At 39.9% G+C, this 17,246-nt stretch overlaps 1 protein-coding gene across 1 annotated transcript in view; it reads right to left on the reverse strand.

Annotated features, from left to right (window-relative positions):
• The window catches only part of sema3b (sema domain, immunoglobulin domain (Ig), short basic domain, secreted, (semaphorin) 3B), a 41,349-nt gene that overhangs the window by 8,049 nt on the left and 16,054 nt on the right, over window positions 1–17,246 (reverse strand). The window contains exons 2-6 of the mRNA XM_048210014.1: window positions 9,717–10,003; window positions 9,469–9,626; window positions 6,388–6,450; window positions 235–354; window positions 30–123 (exon numbers count right to left, since the gene is read on the reverse strand). Of these exons, the coding sequence (XP_048065971.1) occupies window positions 30–123; window positions 235–354; window positions 6,388–6,450; window positions 9,469–9,626; window positions 9,717–9,834 (553 nt within the window). The 5' untranslated portion in view covers window positions 9,835–10,003. The remainder of the gene's footprint in view (window positions 1–29; window positions 124–234; window positions 355–6,387; window positions 6,451–9,468; window positions 9,627–9,716; window positions 10,004–17,246) is intronic.

A 17,246-nucleotide genomic window follows, 5' to 3' on the forward strand; every position in this document is an offset into this window, starting at 1 on the left:
AGATAGAAAGAAGAACATTGGCAGCTAACCAATCAGAACAGATGCTGACGTGTGGCGTGGGTCATACGGACTCCTTCCTTTTCCATCTTCTACCAGAGAGGGATCGATTCTAAACACATGATCCTATAGAGACAAAGCAAAATATAGCTGTGCATTTGGCCAACAGAAAGCCAAACTGGGGCCATATATATCACACAAACATCCAAATATGCATCCAAACAAACACACACTTACCTCTAGCTTCTGTCCCACCTCCACATAAGCACAGGTAGGGTGGAAAGCCCCAGTCCCACAGGCATACAGGTGAGTCCGATTATAGTGGTGAAGCACTTTTACATAGTTTACACAGTCCGTCTGCAACACATGCACGCACAAATCAGTTTTACGAAGGACATATTTTACATACTTTCACCAGTTCATCTGAGAGGCAGGGAGACTGCCACCATCTGGATTGACTATCAGTAGCACAGAGTCACATGCAGACACAAAAACATTTTCGGTTTATCTCTTAAGGGACCTCATATGGGGCGGATCATAAATGAAACGTCATCCTTGACGACAGTCTGACATGAGCGCTGACCTTTGCCTGCTCACTGTGATCCCGGAACTCTCTGTAATCTCTCATGCTCTCTCTTTCACACATAAAAAGACACATTGACTGACATACATGGACACCTATAGTCTCTCTGTTTCTCTTTTCCTTTGTGAATGTGCTCACTGGTGCATGCCACATTTCCCAGAGTGCCTGGAATCACTACGACAACATAAGGGAGTGGGAACATCCGGATTCCAGGGCAGAGGGAGAGGATGCAGGGATGAAGCATGGATCGAAAGAGAGGAATGCGAAAGAGAAGAGACGACATGAGACAAGATGGATGACATGAGACGTAAAAAGACGACATGGGACGAGGAGGAAATGAGAGGAGATAACAAAAGATTTGAGATGAGATGAGACAATAAGAGACAGCGACAAACAATCAGAGATGAGACAGAGATGAGAGGACTAGAGAACAGACCAAATGAAACGAGAACAGAAGACCAAAGATGAGACCAGAGAAGATTTAAGTCAAGAAGATACAACTAGAGATAAAATGAAGAGAAAAGACTGGATGAGATAGCCAGAGAAGAAGAGTGACACAATGTATGGGAGGAGAAGACCAAAGTTGAGATGACTAGAGAAGATTCAAAACAAGAAGAGTTGAGAAAAGACAAGAGTAGAGTAAACCAGCAAGAGACTACAGGGAGTGCAGAATTATTAGGCAAGTTGATTTTCTGATCATATTTTTTTCCCAAGCACATTTTACCAATTCCAATCCACATCAATCTTAATAACTACTATTAATATTGTTTTTAATCATTTATAAGTGATATATAATTGTTCATGAAGGCTGGAAATGAAAAATGCCTTATATTCAGGTGTGCAGAATTATTAGGCAAGTTTTCTTTTACAGGCAAAATGAGCCAAAAAAGAGATTTAACTCAGACTGAAAAGTCAAAAATTATTAAATACTCATGAGAAGGACGCAATACTAATGCAATACTAGAAATTGCAAAGTTAAAGCATGACCAAGGGACAGCAAAATGCTCATTGGGTCAGCGGGGTCAGACAAAAACAAGTGGAAAAGAAAAGACACGTTAACTGCAAAATAATTAAGAATTATGTATGAAACCATCAGGAACCCTTTAGTCTCCAGCGCCACCATTTTCCAGAACTGCAACCTACCTGGAGTCTCCAGAAGTGCAAGGTCTCAGGATCTCAGAGACTTAGGTTAGCTAAAGAATCCTAAAAAATGACCCGCACTTGATAAGAATCACAAGCTGAAGTGTTATAAAATACATGAAGACTGGGTTTTTATAGGCCTTATAAACAGACAGCTTGAGAGTGACTCCTGAAGGACCAGCACCACATCCTCTTGTACCACTGTTTGAAGAATTTATCTTCCAGAATCTGGCAGTAAGTTTTGGAAGATCATTTTTAGTCCATCTCTGCAAGACAGACATTTCAGGATAAGAGATGGACTAAAAGTGAACTCAAACACCTTACTGCCAGATTCTGGATAAATTCTTCAAACAGTGGTACAAGAGGATGTGGTGCTGGTCCTTCAAGAGTCACTCTCAAGCCGTCTGTCTATAAGGCCTATAAAAACCCAGTCTTCATGTATTTTATAACACTTCAGCTTGTGATTCTTATCAAGTGCAGGTCATTTTTTAGGATTTTTTAGCTAACCTAAGTCTCTGAGATCCTAACACCTTGCACTTCTGGAGACTCCAGGTAGGTTGCAGCTCTGGAAAATGGTGGCGCTGGAGACTAAAGGGTTCCTGATGGTTTCTTACCTTAATTCTTAATTATTTTGCAGTTAACATGTGTCTTTTCTTTTCCACCTGTTTTTGTCTGACCCCGCTGACCCAATGAGCATTTTGCTGTCCCTTGGTCATGCTTTAACTTTGCAATTTCTAGTATTGCATTAGTATTGCGTCCTTCTCATGAGTATTTAATAATTTTTGACTTTTCAGTCTGAGTTAAATCTCTTTTTTGGCTCATTTTGCCTGTAAAAGAAAACTTGCCTAATAATTCTGCACACCTGAATATAAGGCATTTTTCATTTCCAGCCTTCATGAACAATTATATATCACTTATAAATGATTAAAAACAATATTAATAGTAGTTATTAAGATTGATGTGGATTGGAATTGGTAAAATGTGCTTGGGAAAAAAATATGATCAGAAAATCAACTTGCCTAATAATTCTGCACTCCCTGTAGATGAGATGTCCAGAGATGAGTAGAAACAAGACTAGATGAAAAAGAAGTAGATGAGAAGATAAGACTAGAGGTACTGGACAAAAGACGAGAAAGATGAGGGAAACTAGAGGAGAAGGTTCAAGACAAGAGACAAGAACACCCAACAAGAGTTAACCAGAGACAAGAAGATTTGAGACGAGATGAGACCAGAAAAGACAAGAAAAGACAGCAACTGACATTCAGAGACAAGACAACACTAGATAGCAAGAAACTAGATGATACGACTAGAGAAAAGACAAGGTGAAATGAGAAGTGAAAACAAAGGCGAAAGAGAGAAGACAATTTATGTCAAGAAGAGACAATTAGAGACAAAAAACAACAAGAAAACAGACTAGACAAGATAACCAGTAAAAAAAGGGACAAGACAAAAAAGAGGAGATAAGAAGACCAAAGATACGATGACTAGAGAAGAAGATTCAAGAAAAGAGAAGACAACAAGGGTTAACCAGGGACAAGATGACCAGAGAAACCAGGAGAAGAAAAGAGACAAGATGAGACAAAAAGAGCAGGAAGAGAGAGCAGAGATGATATATCCTTGAGGAGAAGAGATGGAAAAAGAAGACCAAACATGACTAGAGAACAAGATTCAAGACAAGAAGAACCAAGAAAAGATAAGAGTCATCCAGAGGAGAGGAGAGGAGAGGACTCTTCAGTTTCAGTAGCAGATGTTCCTGCTGTTTTGACTGTAATTATGCCTCACTCCATCTTCTCTCTCTGACTAACACTGGGCTTTTACCAGCAGAATGAACCCTGAACTGAACATCTGTTTAAAAGTGCTCAAGAAACACACACACACTGAACTTCTAGAGGACAATATGACACTGATCCATTGTCCCATGAAGGACTATCCCAAAGCATCAAACAGCTAAACAAGTTAAAAAATAAGTGTATCTATAATAATCTATTTAACGCAATATATTTATAATCTGCATTTCATTCGCCATATTGTGTTTTAGTGTTCATCACAATGTGTTCTGGGATGCTAGAATATGGCAAAAACAGGTATCTTAGTAGGCATAATCATGCCAGATTAAAAGGTGTGTGTGTGTAATGTGTAATTTCTATACTACCTCTACAGAAAGAAGTGATTGACATGTGCCCTCCTGCCATGCTTAAACCCTGCACACAAACTCACATATACACACACTCACATACAGGGCTTGTGGAGAACAAAGGCCTCTCTTTGAGCTTAACGCACCCTGTGAAGAGAGAGAGTGTGAGAGTGTGTGTGTGTGTGTGTGTGTGTGTGCGCTGTACGGTGGGGGTGGCGGAATAGAATCATCGAAGACCAATTAAGTTGCTGACAAACTGTGTTTATACAGGAAGGGGTCTCTCCCTTTCTCTCTACCTCTTGTACACACACACACTGGTGCTTCTGTTTCGAGAGCTTTACAGCCCTCAATAAGGGAAGGACGTGTTAGGGGTGTGTGAGCATGTGTGTGTACGTTCTGATGGACTCTTTGAAGTGAGCCCACGAGACAAAGAAAAAAGACTGAAAAAAGAAAGAAAGGCTGAGAGAGAGAATGAGACAGACTGCAGAACAAAAGAAAAAGAGCTTTAAAATGAACAATGTCTCTTAGGAGGAATAAGCCGTATGTGTGTGTTAGTTTCCCGCTGAGACGCGTGCGGTGAACTTTCAACTTTGACCTTTTATTAGCCTGATCACTGGATCCTTGTGTGATTGTCCACATGTAACACATCTAGCATCACATTTATAAATACAGCATTGTGAGTTTGTGTTTGTGAGACATTGTTACAAATACAGTGAATGTAATTATAAAAGGAATTAATTCAAAAATAAGTCATTATTCACAATTAATCTTTCTTCCAAGTTGTTGGCTCAACAAGTCAATTTACTGAGTTGAACTTGAGAATCAAAATAGTATGATTCATGTTGATCCTGTTGATTCGATTCACAAAGTCAGACCAAATGATTCGTTCACAAATTGGACTGATTTGGTTCTCCAGTTCAACTCACTGATTCAGTGATTCAATTGCAGTGTTTCTAAAGAGAAGAGCTCATTTAAATTTAATTTCAGTCTCATTTTATAAAGGTGCTGTATGGCTTCAGAAGACTTGCAATATATGTAGGGCAGTATCATAAAAGTCATATGGACCACTTTTATGATACTTTTTTGTGGTGTTTGTTTGTCATCTTGGAGATGTGGTCACTGCAAACTATGATTGTATGACAGAGACTAAAAGACACTGAGCGAGAAAAAAGTAGGACAAAGAAATTGAAGGACAGAGACCCGAGATTAAGGGAACTGAGTAAATTGAAAGCAATATTGAGTGAGAAATCAGAGTTCCGACAAAAGAGAGATAGAATGAGAAAGTGAAAGGTCAGGGGGAGAGTCTTAGGGAAAATCTTAAGTCTTTTTTTCATGGAGGTCTGGTTCTGTCCCAGCCGTCCTGTACACACCTACATGTAATGAGGGTCAAATCACAGGTCAGCGCACTGAACAAAGTCTGTGTGTGTGTGTGTGGCAGATCTCATTGTCAGCTGACCTCTGTCCCACCATAGAATGAACCCCGACACACACACATTTCACACAAGTTACACAACATTACACACCCTTTACAATAAAGAGAACATTTATTTTGGACACAGTGTCCAAAAACATCCCACACACATCCGCTCAACACACCAGATAAAACACACACAAACTACAACATACATGAACTATGACCTTTTGACAAACATGTTACAACACATAAGTATCAAAGACATACTGACAAAACTGTAAAGAGCCATGGTAAGAGAATTAGAAACATGACAATACCATTTTGTTTTAATATGCCATGGAAAAATCACGCATTTTGGAAATACTTAGTAGCTAGTAGTTTCCATCCAAAGCTGCAAATTTAACTTGTGCGCAAAATGGGAATATTGCAGCGAATAAAGCAGTGTTTCAGACGAAAGGCAATAGTCTTTACTGCCACTTTTAATCAATTTAATGCATCCTTGCTGAATAAAAGTATTAATTTCTTTAAAAAAATCTTACCGACTTGTGAACATTAGTGTAGTACTGTGGTATTATGGACCCCTGCTGTTCATACATAACTAAATGAACATGGGTCAGTAATGTTAAAAATCCCAGACAATGTTTTGTAACAGTGACTAACTGTAATCTAAATCAATCTGCGCCAGGGTTTTTTAACCTTTATAGACCCATGGTTCACCACCTTGACTCTCAAACATCCTAAAGACCCTCAAAATAAAAACACTAGATTTTATCAGTAACACTTTTTAATGAAATTAATCAAAAACGAACTAAAAAATAACAATTATTTAATGCTTATCAGATAAGCAAATATTCATTCATATTATGAGAACATTCAAATCTTCTTTGTGGGCCTCTTGAGGTATGTTCATGGACCCCACAGACCCCTGATAGAAAACTTTGGCTCTATACTGATTTACGTCTGTAAATGATGGAGCCGTTTGGGAAAGCTGTTTGTGATAGCAGTGCTAATTGCCTTGTGTGTGTTTGTGTGTAAACAGCTCATAGGAGAGATGGTACCGATAAGCGTGTAAACCGGGTGTGTTAATGACCACAAGATCTGATTATTGCAGAGACTCACATTGATGTCTTTCCCGGCCCAGTTGCACTCTTCTCTCCAATCAACAGGTGCTGGCCAGTAGATCTGACAAAGAGAGAGAGAGTTCAGAGGTGAGGAAGAGTTTTGGCTAAAGGTTAGGATCTTTGCAGGGTTAGACGTGTTTAGTAGCTAGAGGGACATTCTCGCTGAACCCCATCAGAGACACAGTTAAAACACGTCCAGGGGCGATGCACACATGCACATGCATCCGGACATATCCTCCCTTAACCACACCTGTGTGTGCTTGTGTAAGTCTAGAGCTATAGCACACAGTGACCGACAACTCTCACTCATCATTCCTTCCTTTTCCTTCCTAAAGAAATAAAAATCCATCATTCTGTCATCGGCATGTTTGGCCTGGACCACCATAAATCATCTGGTGGGACTTTGAAGGCTGATTAACTTTACACACAATAAATGCTAAAGCTTCTTCACTGTTTTTCAAGCACAAATCTAATCACATGTGGGCGGCACAAAATACAAGTGTAAACAGGCTATAAAACATCCAATCGTCTGATCGCATCATTTTTTTAATATAAACAGGGCCAAGTTATGCCCCTGGACTACTTTATTAAAGTAAATGAATCACAGAGATAATAGAGAGAGCACATGAGTGAAAAAAGCAGGCATCAGATTCACAAAACATTCATAAGAATAAAAATATTCTTAACTATTTTCTTCTTAACTTAAGAATAAAACTAAGGATATTTTGTATTACAGAAAAGACAAAGTTTTAAAAAAGTAGAATTTTTGAAGAAAAAAATATTTCTTAATCATTGTAAATAACCTCCAATCTCAAAAGGAAAGATATTTAATTAATTCAGTTTGTTTAAAATATTAAAGGGTTAGTTCACCCAAAAATGAAAATGATGTCATTAATGACTCATCCTCATGTCGTTCCAAACCCGTAAGACCTCCGTTCATCTTCGGAACACAAATTAAGATATTTTAGATTTAGTCCGAGAGCTTTCTGTCCCTCCATTGAAAATGTATGTACGGTATACTGTCCATGTCCAGAAAGGTAATAAAAACATCATTAAAAAAAGTAGTCCATGTGACATCAGTGGTTTAGTTAGAATTTTTTGAAGCATCGAAAATACATTTTGGTCCAAAAATAACAAAAACTACGACTTTATTCAGCATTGTCTTCTCTTCCAGGTCTGTTGTCAATCCACGTTCACGACTCCGCTTCTTCTTCTTCATCCAGCTTATTGGTGCATTACCGCCCCCTTCTGCTCCGGAATGTGGTTCACGACTCTGCAGTGCTGGTGCGCCCGAGCTTCGTTTAAAGTCTGAGGGAGACGCACGCTGTAAACAAAACAACCTTCGCAAACATGTCTAAGGATTTCGACACAGAGAAAGACTTGCATTTTTTTGCTCAGCCATATTTATTTGAACCCGAATACACGGACGAAGAACTAAGAGCGATGGAAGAAGCTCCTACACAGCAGCAACCGCTGTCACAAGCAGCGTCACTGCGGAGTCGTGAACGCGGATTGACAACAGACCCGGAAGAGAAGACAATGCTGAATAAAGTCGTAGTTTCTGTTATTTTTGGACCAAAATGTATTTTCGATGCTTCAAAAAATTCTAACTAACCCACTGATGTCACATGGACTACTTTGATGATGTTTTTATTACCTTTCTGGACATGGACAGTGCACCGTACATACATTTTCAATGGAGGGACAGAAAGCTCTCAGACTAAATCTAAAATATCTTAAACTGTGTTCTGAGGATGAACGGAGGTCTTATGCTGTGTTCACACCAAACGCGAATAGAGCGTCTGGCGCGAATGATTTCAATGTTAAGTCAATGTAAAGGCGCGTTTACGCGCGTCTGGAGGTCTCGCGGCGCGAATGAGGCGTTTAGCGCGGCGCGGAAGACGCGAATTCGCCTCATTCGCGCGTCTAGTTCGCGCGAATGACGTGATTTCAGCGTTTTGCGCGATACTCGCGTTGCGCGCGAATGGTGCTTTTTGTGCATTTACGCGTTTGACGCGAATTCGCGTCTGACGCCCGAGTTGAAAAATTTGAACTTTGGCGTAAATTCGCGCCGCGTTAACCAATCAGGAGCCTGCTTGCTGCTGTGGCAGCAGGCCCGCCCGGAGTCACTCATTCAAAATGGAGGAACGACTGATATTATCAGTGAGCAGTCACCCAGAGATTTATGACACAAGTTCATACTTCTATAGAGACAGGAATAAAAAGGACCTCGCTTGGAAGAGTGTCGCTGAGGAGATTGGGCAACCTGGTAAGTTGTAAATACACATTGCACTTTTGAGTCACGTACACGTTTATCGACCCGCGAATACAAAGCGGTAGCTCTCTCGATGAACGCACAATCAACATCAGCCATCTTGCAAACAGACAACCGCCTAGCACTTGTCCCTCCCACAAGAAGCGGATTTCGCCTCGGACGTGCGTCGATTTCGCTTCAAACGCTTGTTTTTTACGCGCGTCTATTTCGCTCTAGACGCGCGAATGCATTCAAAATGTTCAAGCGGCAAACTAGACGCGGTAGACGCGAATTTGACGCTCTATTCGCGTTTGGTGTGAACGCAGCATTACGGGTGTGGAACGACATGAGGGTGAGTCATTAATGACATAATTTTCATTTTTGGGTGAACTAAACCTTTAAGTTCAAGCATGTTTGCTTGATGTGCGAGAAGCCTAAATTCAATCTGTTCATCGTATAAAGTGATCAAGTCTCTTCAGTTCATATTCATATCACTCAATTCATATGGATTAGTTTTACAATCTCTTTACAAACTTTTCGAAGCGTCAAAGTGGTAGTTGCGTAGCTGTCAATAGAGGGACAGAAATCGCTCAGATTTCATCAAAATATCTTAATTTGTGTTCCGAAGTTGAACGAAAGTCTTACGGGTTTGGAACAACATGAGGGTGAGTAATTAATGACAGAATTTTCAATTTTTGGGTGAACTAACCCTTTAATTAGACAATGAGAGACAAACAGAAGGGAAGATTTCCTTTCACTCTTGCATCATGGATGAAGGAATTGAAGAAGGAGATGGAAAGAAGGAGAGTAAGGAGTGTGCTCTACCTTCTGTTCCTGTTTGCTGATGTTGTCAAGGCTGAGAGATAAAAGAAAGTTACGAGCTCCAACAAACAGCCGCCCCCTCTCCTCGTCCAACAGGAGAGCTCCGAAACAACACGAACGCTCTAAGTCAAACCGCTTAACGCCGTTAAACTGCTGAAGATCTGGAGAACACACAAAGAAACCGACATTTAAATCCAAACACATGTATGCAGACATAAATATGTACACGTGACACAAGCCAGTTTCGTCACCTTTATAAGACAGCTTCATCCGGGGTGAGGAAGATGAACTTCCGCTAGATGAAGCACCGACGCCGATCAGCCCAAGCAGGACCAGAAAGCTGCACATCATCATCATCATAGTCATCATCTTCTGAAAAGGACCAAAACTTCTCAGTTTTAAACAGCAGACAGCTGCCACACAGATGGTTGACTGGGATGCTGGTTGTCGTGGCAGCTGTTGTCGTAGCGGCTCTCAGTCGTCCTGCTTGTTGTGACAGTGATGCTGTGGATGTGGAGTTTCCTCTCTACACCGAAAGCTGGACACCAGAAAAAGAAAAAAAGTGTTAAAGACTTTTCATCTCCCTTTCATAGCCAGCATTCAGTCCTTCCTGACCCCTTTTTCACCCACTCCTACAATACACCAGTCCGATAATAGCCACAATATTTCAGGTATGCACACACTCTTTACGCACACACACTTTATTTCTGTAGCAGATGGTCTAAAGCTACTGTCCTGTCTACGATACGGAGAGAGAAATCTGATCTCATATTACACACATTCACATACACATACATACACTCACTCGCACAAACTGGATGTCGAAGCATTCAGTCTTGTCGAGCCTTTCATTTGGTCTTTTTATGGTTCTGGTCCAGGTTCACTGAACGCACAAACTGAAAGCCAAGAGCCACTCAGTCAGAACACAGTCCAACTCTCATTTCACCAACAACATCTAACTGCTGCCGTGTGTGTGTGCTTGCTTACTGCACTAGGTCATATTCAGCATGTGGAGGGTAAAGAAATGATAAATTAGAGGAGAGAACAGGAGAGGAGCTGTCTGACTCTATACTGTATCATTTTGAAACATATCATTCAGACTTACATTCAGATAAACTGCTAAGATCCTCAAGCTAAAACAGGAACCTCTTAGTCAAAACAGTCAGATAAATGAACACACTATTTACACACTTCTTGGGTTTAATGTTCTCATTTTATCTCATAATTTGGGTTTAAGATTGTGTATGTATGTGTGTGCGTGTGTGTGTGTGTGAGTTTAGCATGTCAGACAGTTTAAGAGGAATCCATATGGTCATTTTATACTGTTTTTGTCTATTCGGCCTACCAACCTGTTCTCCCTTTTGTCTAATGAATGTTAAAATAATCCAGGGAGCATCTTTCAATTTCTTTCTCCATCTCTTTGTGATGTTCATGTGCTAGTAAAAGAGATTATTGCTGATTATTGCTTTGTCTTGTGGACCATAAGTAAACATATGTAATGTAAAATGGCTTATTCAGGGAAGTACTTAAAAAAAAATTGAATGGATAGAAAATAATCCCATGATTTACTCACCCTCAAACCATCCTAGGTATATATGTCTATCTTCTTTCAGGCGAACACAATCGAAGATATATTTAAAAATATCCTGGCTCTACCAAGATTTATAATGGTAGTGAACAGGGGGCCTGTTTTGAAGCCCCAAAAAATGCATCCATCCATCATAAATATAATCCATAAGGCTCCAGGGGGTTAATAAAGGCCTTCTGAAGAGAAGCGATGGGTTTTTGTAAGAAAAATATCCATATTTAAAACTTTATTAAGTATAACAACTAGTTTCCGCCAGACTTGCGCCAAACGAGTAACCCCTGAAGCGATATGTAACACAGGATGTAGGAGTATCGTAAGCTTAGACACCTCTTGCAATTTAAACAAATAGGGCTGTGCCACAAACTGAAGCTCCTCTTCTCGTATATCAAAATCCTCTGACATTTCTCTTTAAAAGTTCTCATTTTAGACATCTAATTCATGACCGGTGTTTTGAGTTTCCATGTTTGGCATTGCATCATGCGTCAGCTCAGGAGTTACTCTTCCGATGCAAATCAATGCGTCTGCCGTTATTAAAGGTGCAGAAGAAACATGTCTCCAAAAGATGTAATATAAGTCTTAAGTGTCCCTTGAATGTGTCTGTGAAGTTTCAGCTCAAAATACCCATTGATTTTTTTAAATTAATTTTTTAACTGCCTATCATTATAAATGCGCCGATTCAGGGTACGCAGCCTTTTTAAATGCTCGCGCTCCACGCCCCAAGAACTCGCGCTTGCCTTAAACACCATAAACAAAGTTCACACAGCTAATATAACCCTCAAAATGGATCTTTACAAAGTGTTCGTCATGCAGCATGGCTAATCGTGTAAGTATGGTGTTTATTTGGATGTTTACATTTGATTCTGAATGAGTTTGATAGTGCTCCGGGGCAAAAGCTAACATTACACACTGTTGGAGAGATTTATAAAGAATGAAGTTGTGTTTATTAATTATACAGACTGCAAGTGTTTAAAAAATGAAAATAACAACAGTCTTGTCTCTGTGAATACAGTAATAAACGATGGTAACTTTAACCACATTTAACAGTACATTAGCAACATGCTAACGAAACATTTAGAAAGACAATTTACAAACATCACTAAAAATATCATGTTATCATGGATCATGTCAGTTATTATTGCTCCATCTGCCATTTTTCGCTGTTGTCCTTGCTTGCTTACCTAGTCTGATGGTTCAGCTGTGCACATCCAGACGTTAATACTGGCTGCCCTTGTCTAATGCCTTGAACATGGGCTGACATATGCAAATATTGGGGGCGTACACCCCGACTGTTACGTAACAGTCAGTGTTATGTTGAGATTCGCCTGTTCTTCGGAGGTCTTTTAAACAAATGAGATTTATATAAGAAGGAGGAAACAATGGAGTTTGAAACTCACTGTATGTCATTTCCATGTACTGAACTCTTGTTATTTAACTATGCCAATATAAATTCAATTTTTGAATCTAGGGCACCTTTAATAAATGTTTTAAATATGAAAGAAGATAGACATATACACCAAGGAAGACTTGAGGGTGAGTAAATCATGCTAATTTTCACTTTTTGGGTGAACTATCCCTTTAATGTTTTAAAATAAAACTTATGATCACAACTGTATACAGTGTACATGTGTGAGTTTACGTTAGTTTGTGTGAGGGTTAGGTTTAGAGTTAGATGATAGAAAATATATTTAGCTCGATATAAAAACGAAAGAAGTTAACTAAAAATGTCCCACTATGATATGTGTGTTGAAATGAAGAAAGATAATGATAAGTGTTATAAGAAGAAAATACAACAGAGAGGGATAAATTGCATTTTTTTGGTTTTGTTTTAAATTTGTCACACACATACACACACACACACACACTCACGCACACTTTATACACCCATTTGCTGCAGTGTTGAATTTTAATAAGCGTTAGTGAGCATCACCAGTAAGATGAGAGGAGACCTACTGACTCCACTGAATATAGATTTTACCCCCCCCCCACACACACACACTTACACACACAGTTTTACTGCACTGCTAAAATGTACAGAATCCTGAAAAACAAGACTATCCTCCAGCATGTGAACTTTTTTAAAATTTACTTTAAACAGAGGAACAAATACAACAGCATCCCAAACCAAATATAAAAAGTGCTTTGTTCTTTCTTCCCCTCTTTTAGTTTCTATTGCTGTGAATAATGGAACTATTCACACTTGCAGACAGCAGAAGTCTCGTAATAAAACACACACACACACACAAACAGTCCCTCTGTCTGTAGCGCTGTCACACTGATTAGCTGTGCTAATTTACTATAAACACATAGTTAATATGAGCTACTGCAGGCCCGTGTGTGAGAGACACACAGGCATTCGAGTACATCCAGCAAGGTTCACACCACCCATCCTGGGAGATTTATACAAGAGTAGAGCAGAAAAGTGCATCCCAGCGCCCTTCACATCTCTTTAAGCAAAGAGGCTGTGCCAACGCAGCAAATCGTACATCATCATTACAGCCAAGGCTGTAGCAGGACACACTTGCACACACACACAGACACACACACACACACACACACACACACAGAGGAAGACTCTTCCACAGGAACCAGGGCTTAAAACCAGACTAAATGCTGTTAAGTCCAAAATAAACAAACAATAATTAACCTTAAGACCTCAATGCCACAATGACAACACCAGACAAAACAAGCAAAATGAGAGAGAGACAGAGAGAGAAGAGAGAAGGAGGTAACTGTGTCATAAGCCTCTCGGTTCAGGACGCGCAGTGCAAGCGAGACCCTGAAGAGAGAGAAAGAACAAGAGAGAGTGAAAGAGAAGAGGAGAAAGGAGTTGATTGTTCTGCTGAGCGGCTCCTCTGGACTGCGACCAACTGTCAGAACCTCCAGTAAGGGAGCGAAAGAGAAAAGAAAGATTGAAACGTGTGAGGAAAGGCCTTTGCTCACATGCAGGGGGAAATAAAGGGATAGTTCACACACACAAAAAAAAAAAATTCTCATGCTGTTCAAAATCCGCATGAACGTATGAGAGTTCATGAGAAAAGTAGAGATGTCCGATTCATAAATTAACTGTTTTTTCTAATCCAATCTTTTCAGTGAATCAGTTGATTCTGTGCACAGAACCAGTCTAAATGGCTGATTTGTTCAGTTATCAGTTAATTCATGACTTAAATTTTAGTCTGTTCTCTCATTAAATTATTGTATGGCCTCAAAAGACTTGTAATATAGTGTACAAATTGTATGAACTACTTTCATTCAGTTCTTTTCAAAGCTTAAAAGCTCTTTTTTCTGCTTTTGTGTTTTAAGAAAGAAAGAAAACCATGTGGTTTGAAATGACAGTATAAGTAAATGATGACAGACTTTTTGGTTTTTGGGTGAACTATCCCTTTAAGTAACTGCAGGTAACCAAGAGGAGAGACAAAGTGAAATGTCATTCTTTGTTAAGGGTTTTCAGTCTTTGTACTGAAAAGAAACAACCAACCTTGCAGACTTTTCGGTCTGTTTCGGTCTTTGTAGGTCCAACAAGGGCACTCTGGCACACAAACATGAGTTATTCTCCCCTCCTTCGTCTCTCACTTGTGACTATCTCTCTTTCAGGCACATAGATGTGAACATAAAAGCACTCAAAACTCTCTTACTTTAGATCAACTACTACATTCTCTGAGATAAAACTGTGTATACACATAACAAAGACAGACACAAATCCCTTCAAATGGAGTCCAGAGAATGAATTTGCCAGATTTTAGCCCTGTCAGAGCAAATGGCAAGTTTCAGCATGTGTGTGTGTGTGTGTGTGTGTGTGTGTGTGTAACTGCAGCGATCTACCAGGTCAGCCACAAGCCCTCAGTCCATTTAAAATAATACACACAAGTACAAAGCTCTCTCACACAGGCAATCTGTCAGTATGATAGATAGAATGAGCTTTAAAATAGAAGAAAAAGGAAGAGAGAGAGATACAGAAAGGTCTAAAAGTCTCAGAGCCTTTCTTCAGGTTGAATGTGCAAGTCTGTGTGTGTAAGACAGGCATCACTATTACTATTGATTATACTTAGTTATATTTAGTTTGTGAATTAAACTTACCAGTAACCATAAGTATTAGATTTCTGTATGTAACTTTGCCTTAGTTGCTTCCTAGAAAAGCCATTGAATCGACGCAGAACACCCTTGCAACTGCACAGTTACACTAAACCCCCAATGAGAGCATCTTAGCAACTCCATAGAAATGCCTTGGCAACCACCCACAAAACCATAGCAACTACCTAGAAAAGCCCTTGTGTCCATGCAAAACACCCTTGCAGCTGCATAAAGTCACACTAAAGCCCCACTGAGAGCACAATAGAAACTGCATAGCAACACCCTGACAACCACCTAGAACATTCTAGCAAACATCTACAATTGTCCTAGCAACCAACTATAAACTCCCTTGAAACTGCATAGCAACACCCTGGCAACCACCCACAACACTCTAGAAAACATCTACAATTGACCTAGTAACCACATAGAAACTCACTTGAAACTGCGTAGCAACACCCTGGCAACCACCACAACACTCTAGCAACCACCCACATACCATAGAAAAACCTAGAAAAGCCCTTGTGTCCATGCAAAACACCCTTGCATCTGCATAAAGTCACACTAAAGCCCCACTGAGAGCACCATAGAAACTGCATAGCAACACCCTGACAACCACCTAGAACATTCTAGCAAACATCTACAATTGTCCTAGCAACCAACTAGAAACTCACTTGAAACTGCATAGCAACACCCTGGCAACCACCCACAACACTCTAGCAAACATCTACAATTGACCTAGTAACCAATTAGAAACTCACTTGAAAATGCATAGCAATGTCCTGGCAACACTCTAGCAACCACTCACATACCATAGAAAAACCTAGAAAAGCCCCTGTGTCCATGCAAAACACCCTTGCATCTGCATAAAGTCACACTAAAGCCACACTGAGAGCACCTTAAAAACTGCATAGCAACGCCCTGGCAACCACCCAGAGCCCTCTGACCTAGAAAAACCTTTGTATTTGCATAGAAACTCACTACAAACCCACTCATACTTTAATTACTTTATTAATTGCATAGCGATGCCCTGGCAGCCACTGACAATTGCCCAGGCAACCACCTAAACACTCCCTTGCAACTGTATATAGCAATGCCATGGCAACCACCGATAACACACTAGCAACTACCTAGAAACACCCTTGCAACCACCCACAACACTCGTCCTAGCGACACCTTTGCTTCTGCATAGCAACACACTACAGGTAAGTACAAGTAGCAACACACTACCAGATCATGCTAGCACCCACCTAGAATTGCCCTAGAAACCCTCTAGAAACACAAAATGTAAAAGTCTATTTAGGATTACTATTATTAACATTATGTAGAGCTTCACTCACACACATAAGGATATCTGTAATGTATATTTGCATGTGTGTGTGTGTGTTTGGCAAGGATCCACGATTGTGGGGCTCTGTGCAAACACTTCTGAAGGGTTGAGGACTTACAGGACAAAAAAGAGGTATTGTCTCGTTTTCTCTCTCTGTGTCCTAGATAATAGTGCTCCTTAACCCCAGTCTGGTTTTCTGATTACCATGGTAACGTTGGGTATTTGATGTGTGTGCTGCTGTATAATCTTTAAAGTCTATTAAACACTTTAAACCCCTTGAGATCAAGAGGTACTCTGATACTGTACTCAAAGACTACAGTCGTGTGTGTTAGGGTAGGTGTGCGTGTACATACAATGTCCTGATAATGTATTGTTTCTGGTGTAGAGAGTTTTTAGGATCAGCTGTGTAAAAGAGCCGCTAGTGTGGTGAGCTTTTAAAAGATGTCATTCAATATGTTTGCCAATAAAAGAAGGGTGTTTCACTTATTGCCTTATAAATTTTGAATAGAGGACACAGATACACAAACATACACACACTCCGGAGTTCAGAAGGTAATAAACTTTTGTCCCACACCACAACATCCCACGACTTAAACAAATGAGCATTACGTCAGCATGAGCAGCTGACGTCAATAACAGCTGATTCATCACACACGAGAGATTCACTTCTTGTTAAGGGACTAGTTTGTTCTGTGAGTACTTTTAAAAGTCTCTTATGTAATGCAGAAGGTGACTTCATTTCAGCTACAATGTACTACAGGCACTGTGGACTTAATAAAATAATAGTATCTCTTAAAA

The sequence above is a fragment of the Megalobrama amblycephala genome, linkage group LG12 (assembly GCF_018812025.1).
Source record: "Megalobrama amblycephala isolate DHTTF-2021 linkage group LG12, ASM1881202v1, whole genome shotgun sequence".
Lineage (NCBI taxonomy): Eukaryota > Metazoa > Chordata > Actinopteri > Cypriniformes > Xenocyprididae > Megalobrama > Megalobrama amblycephala.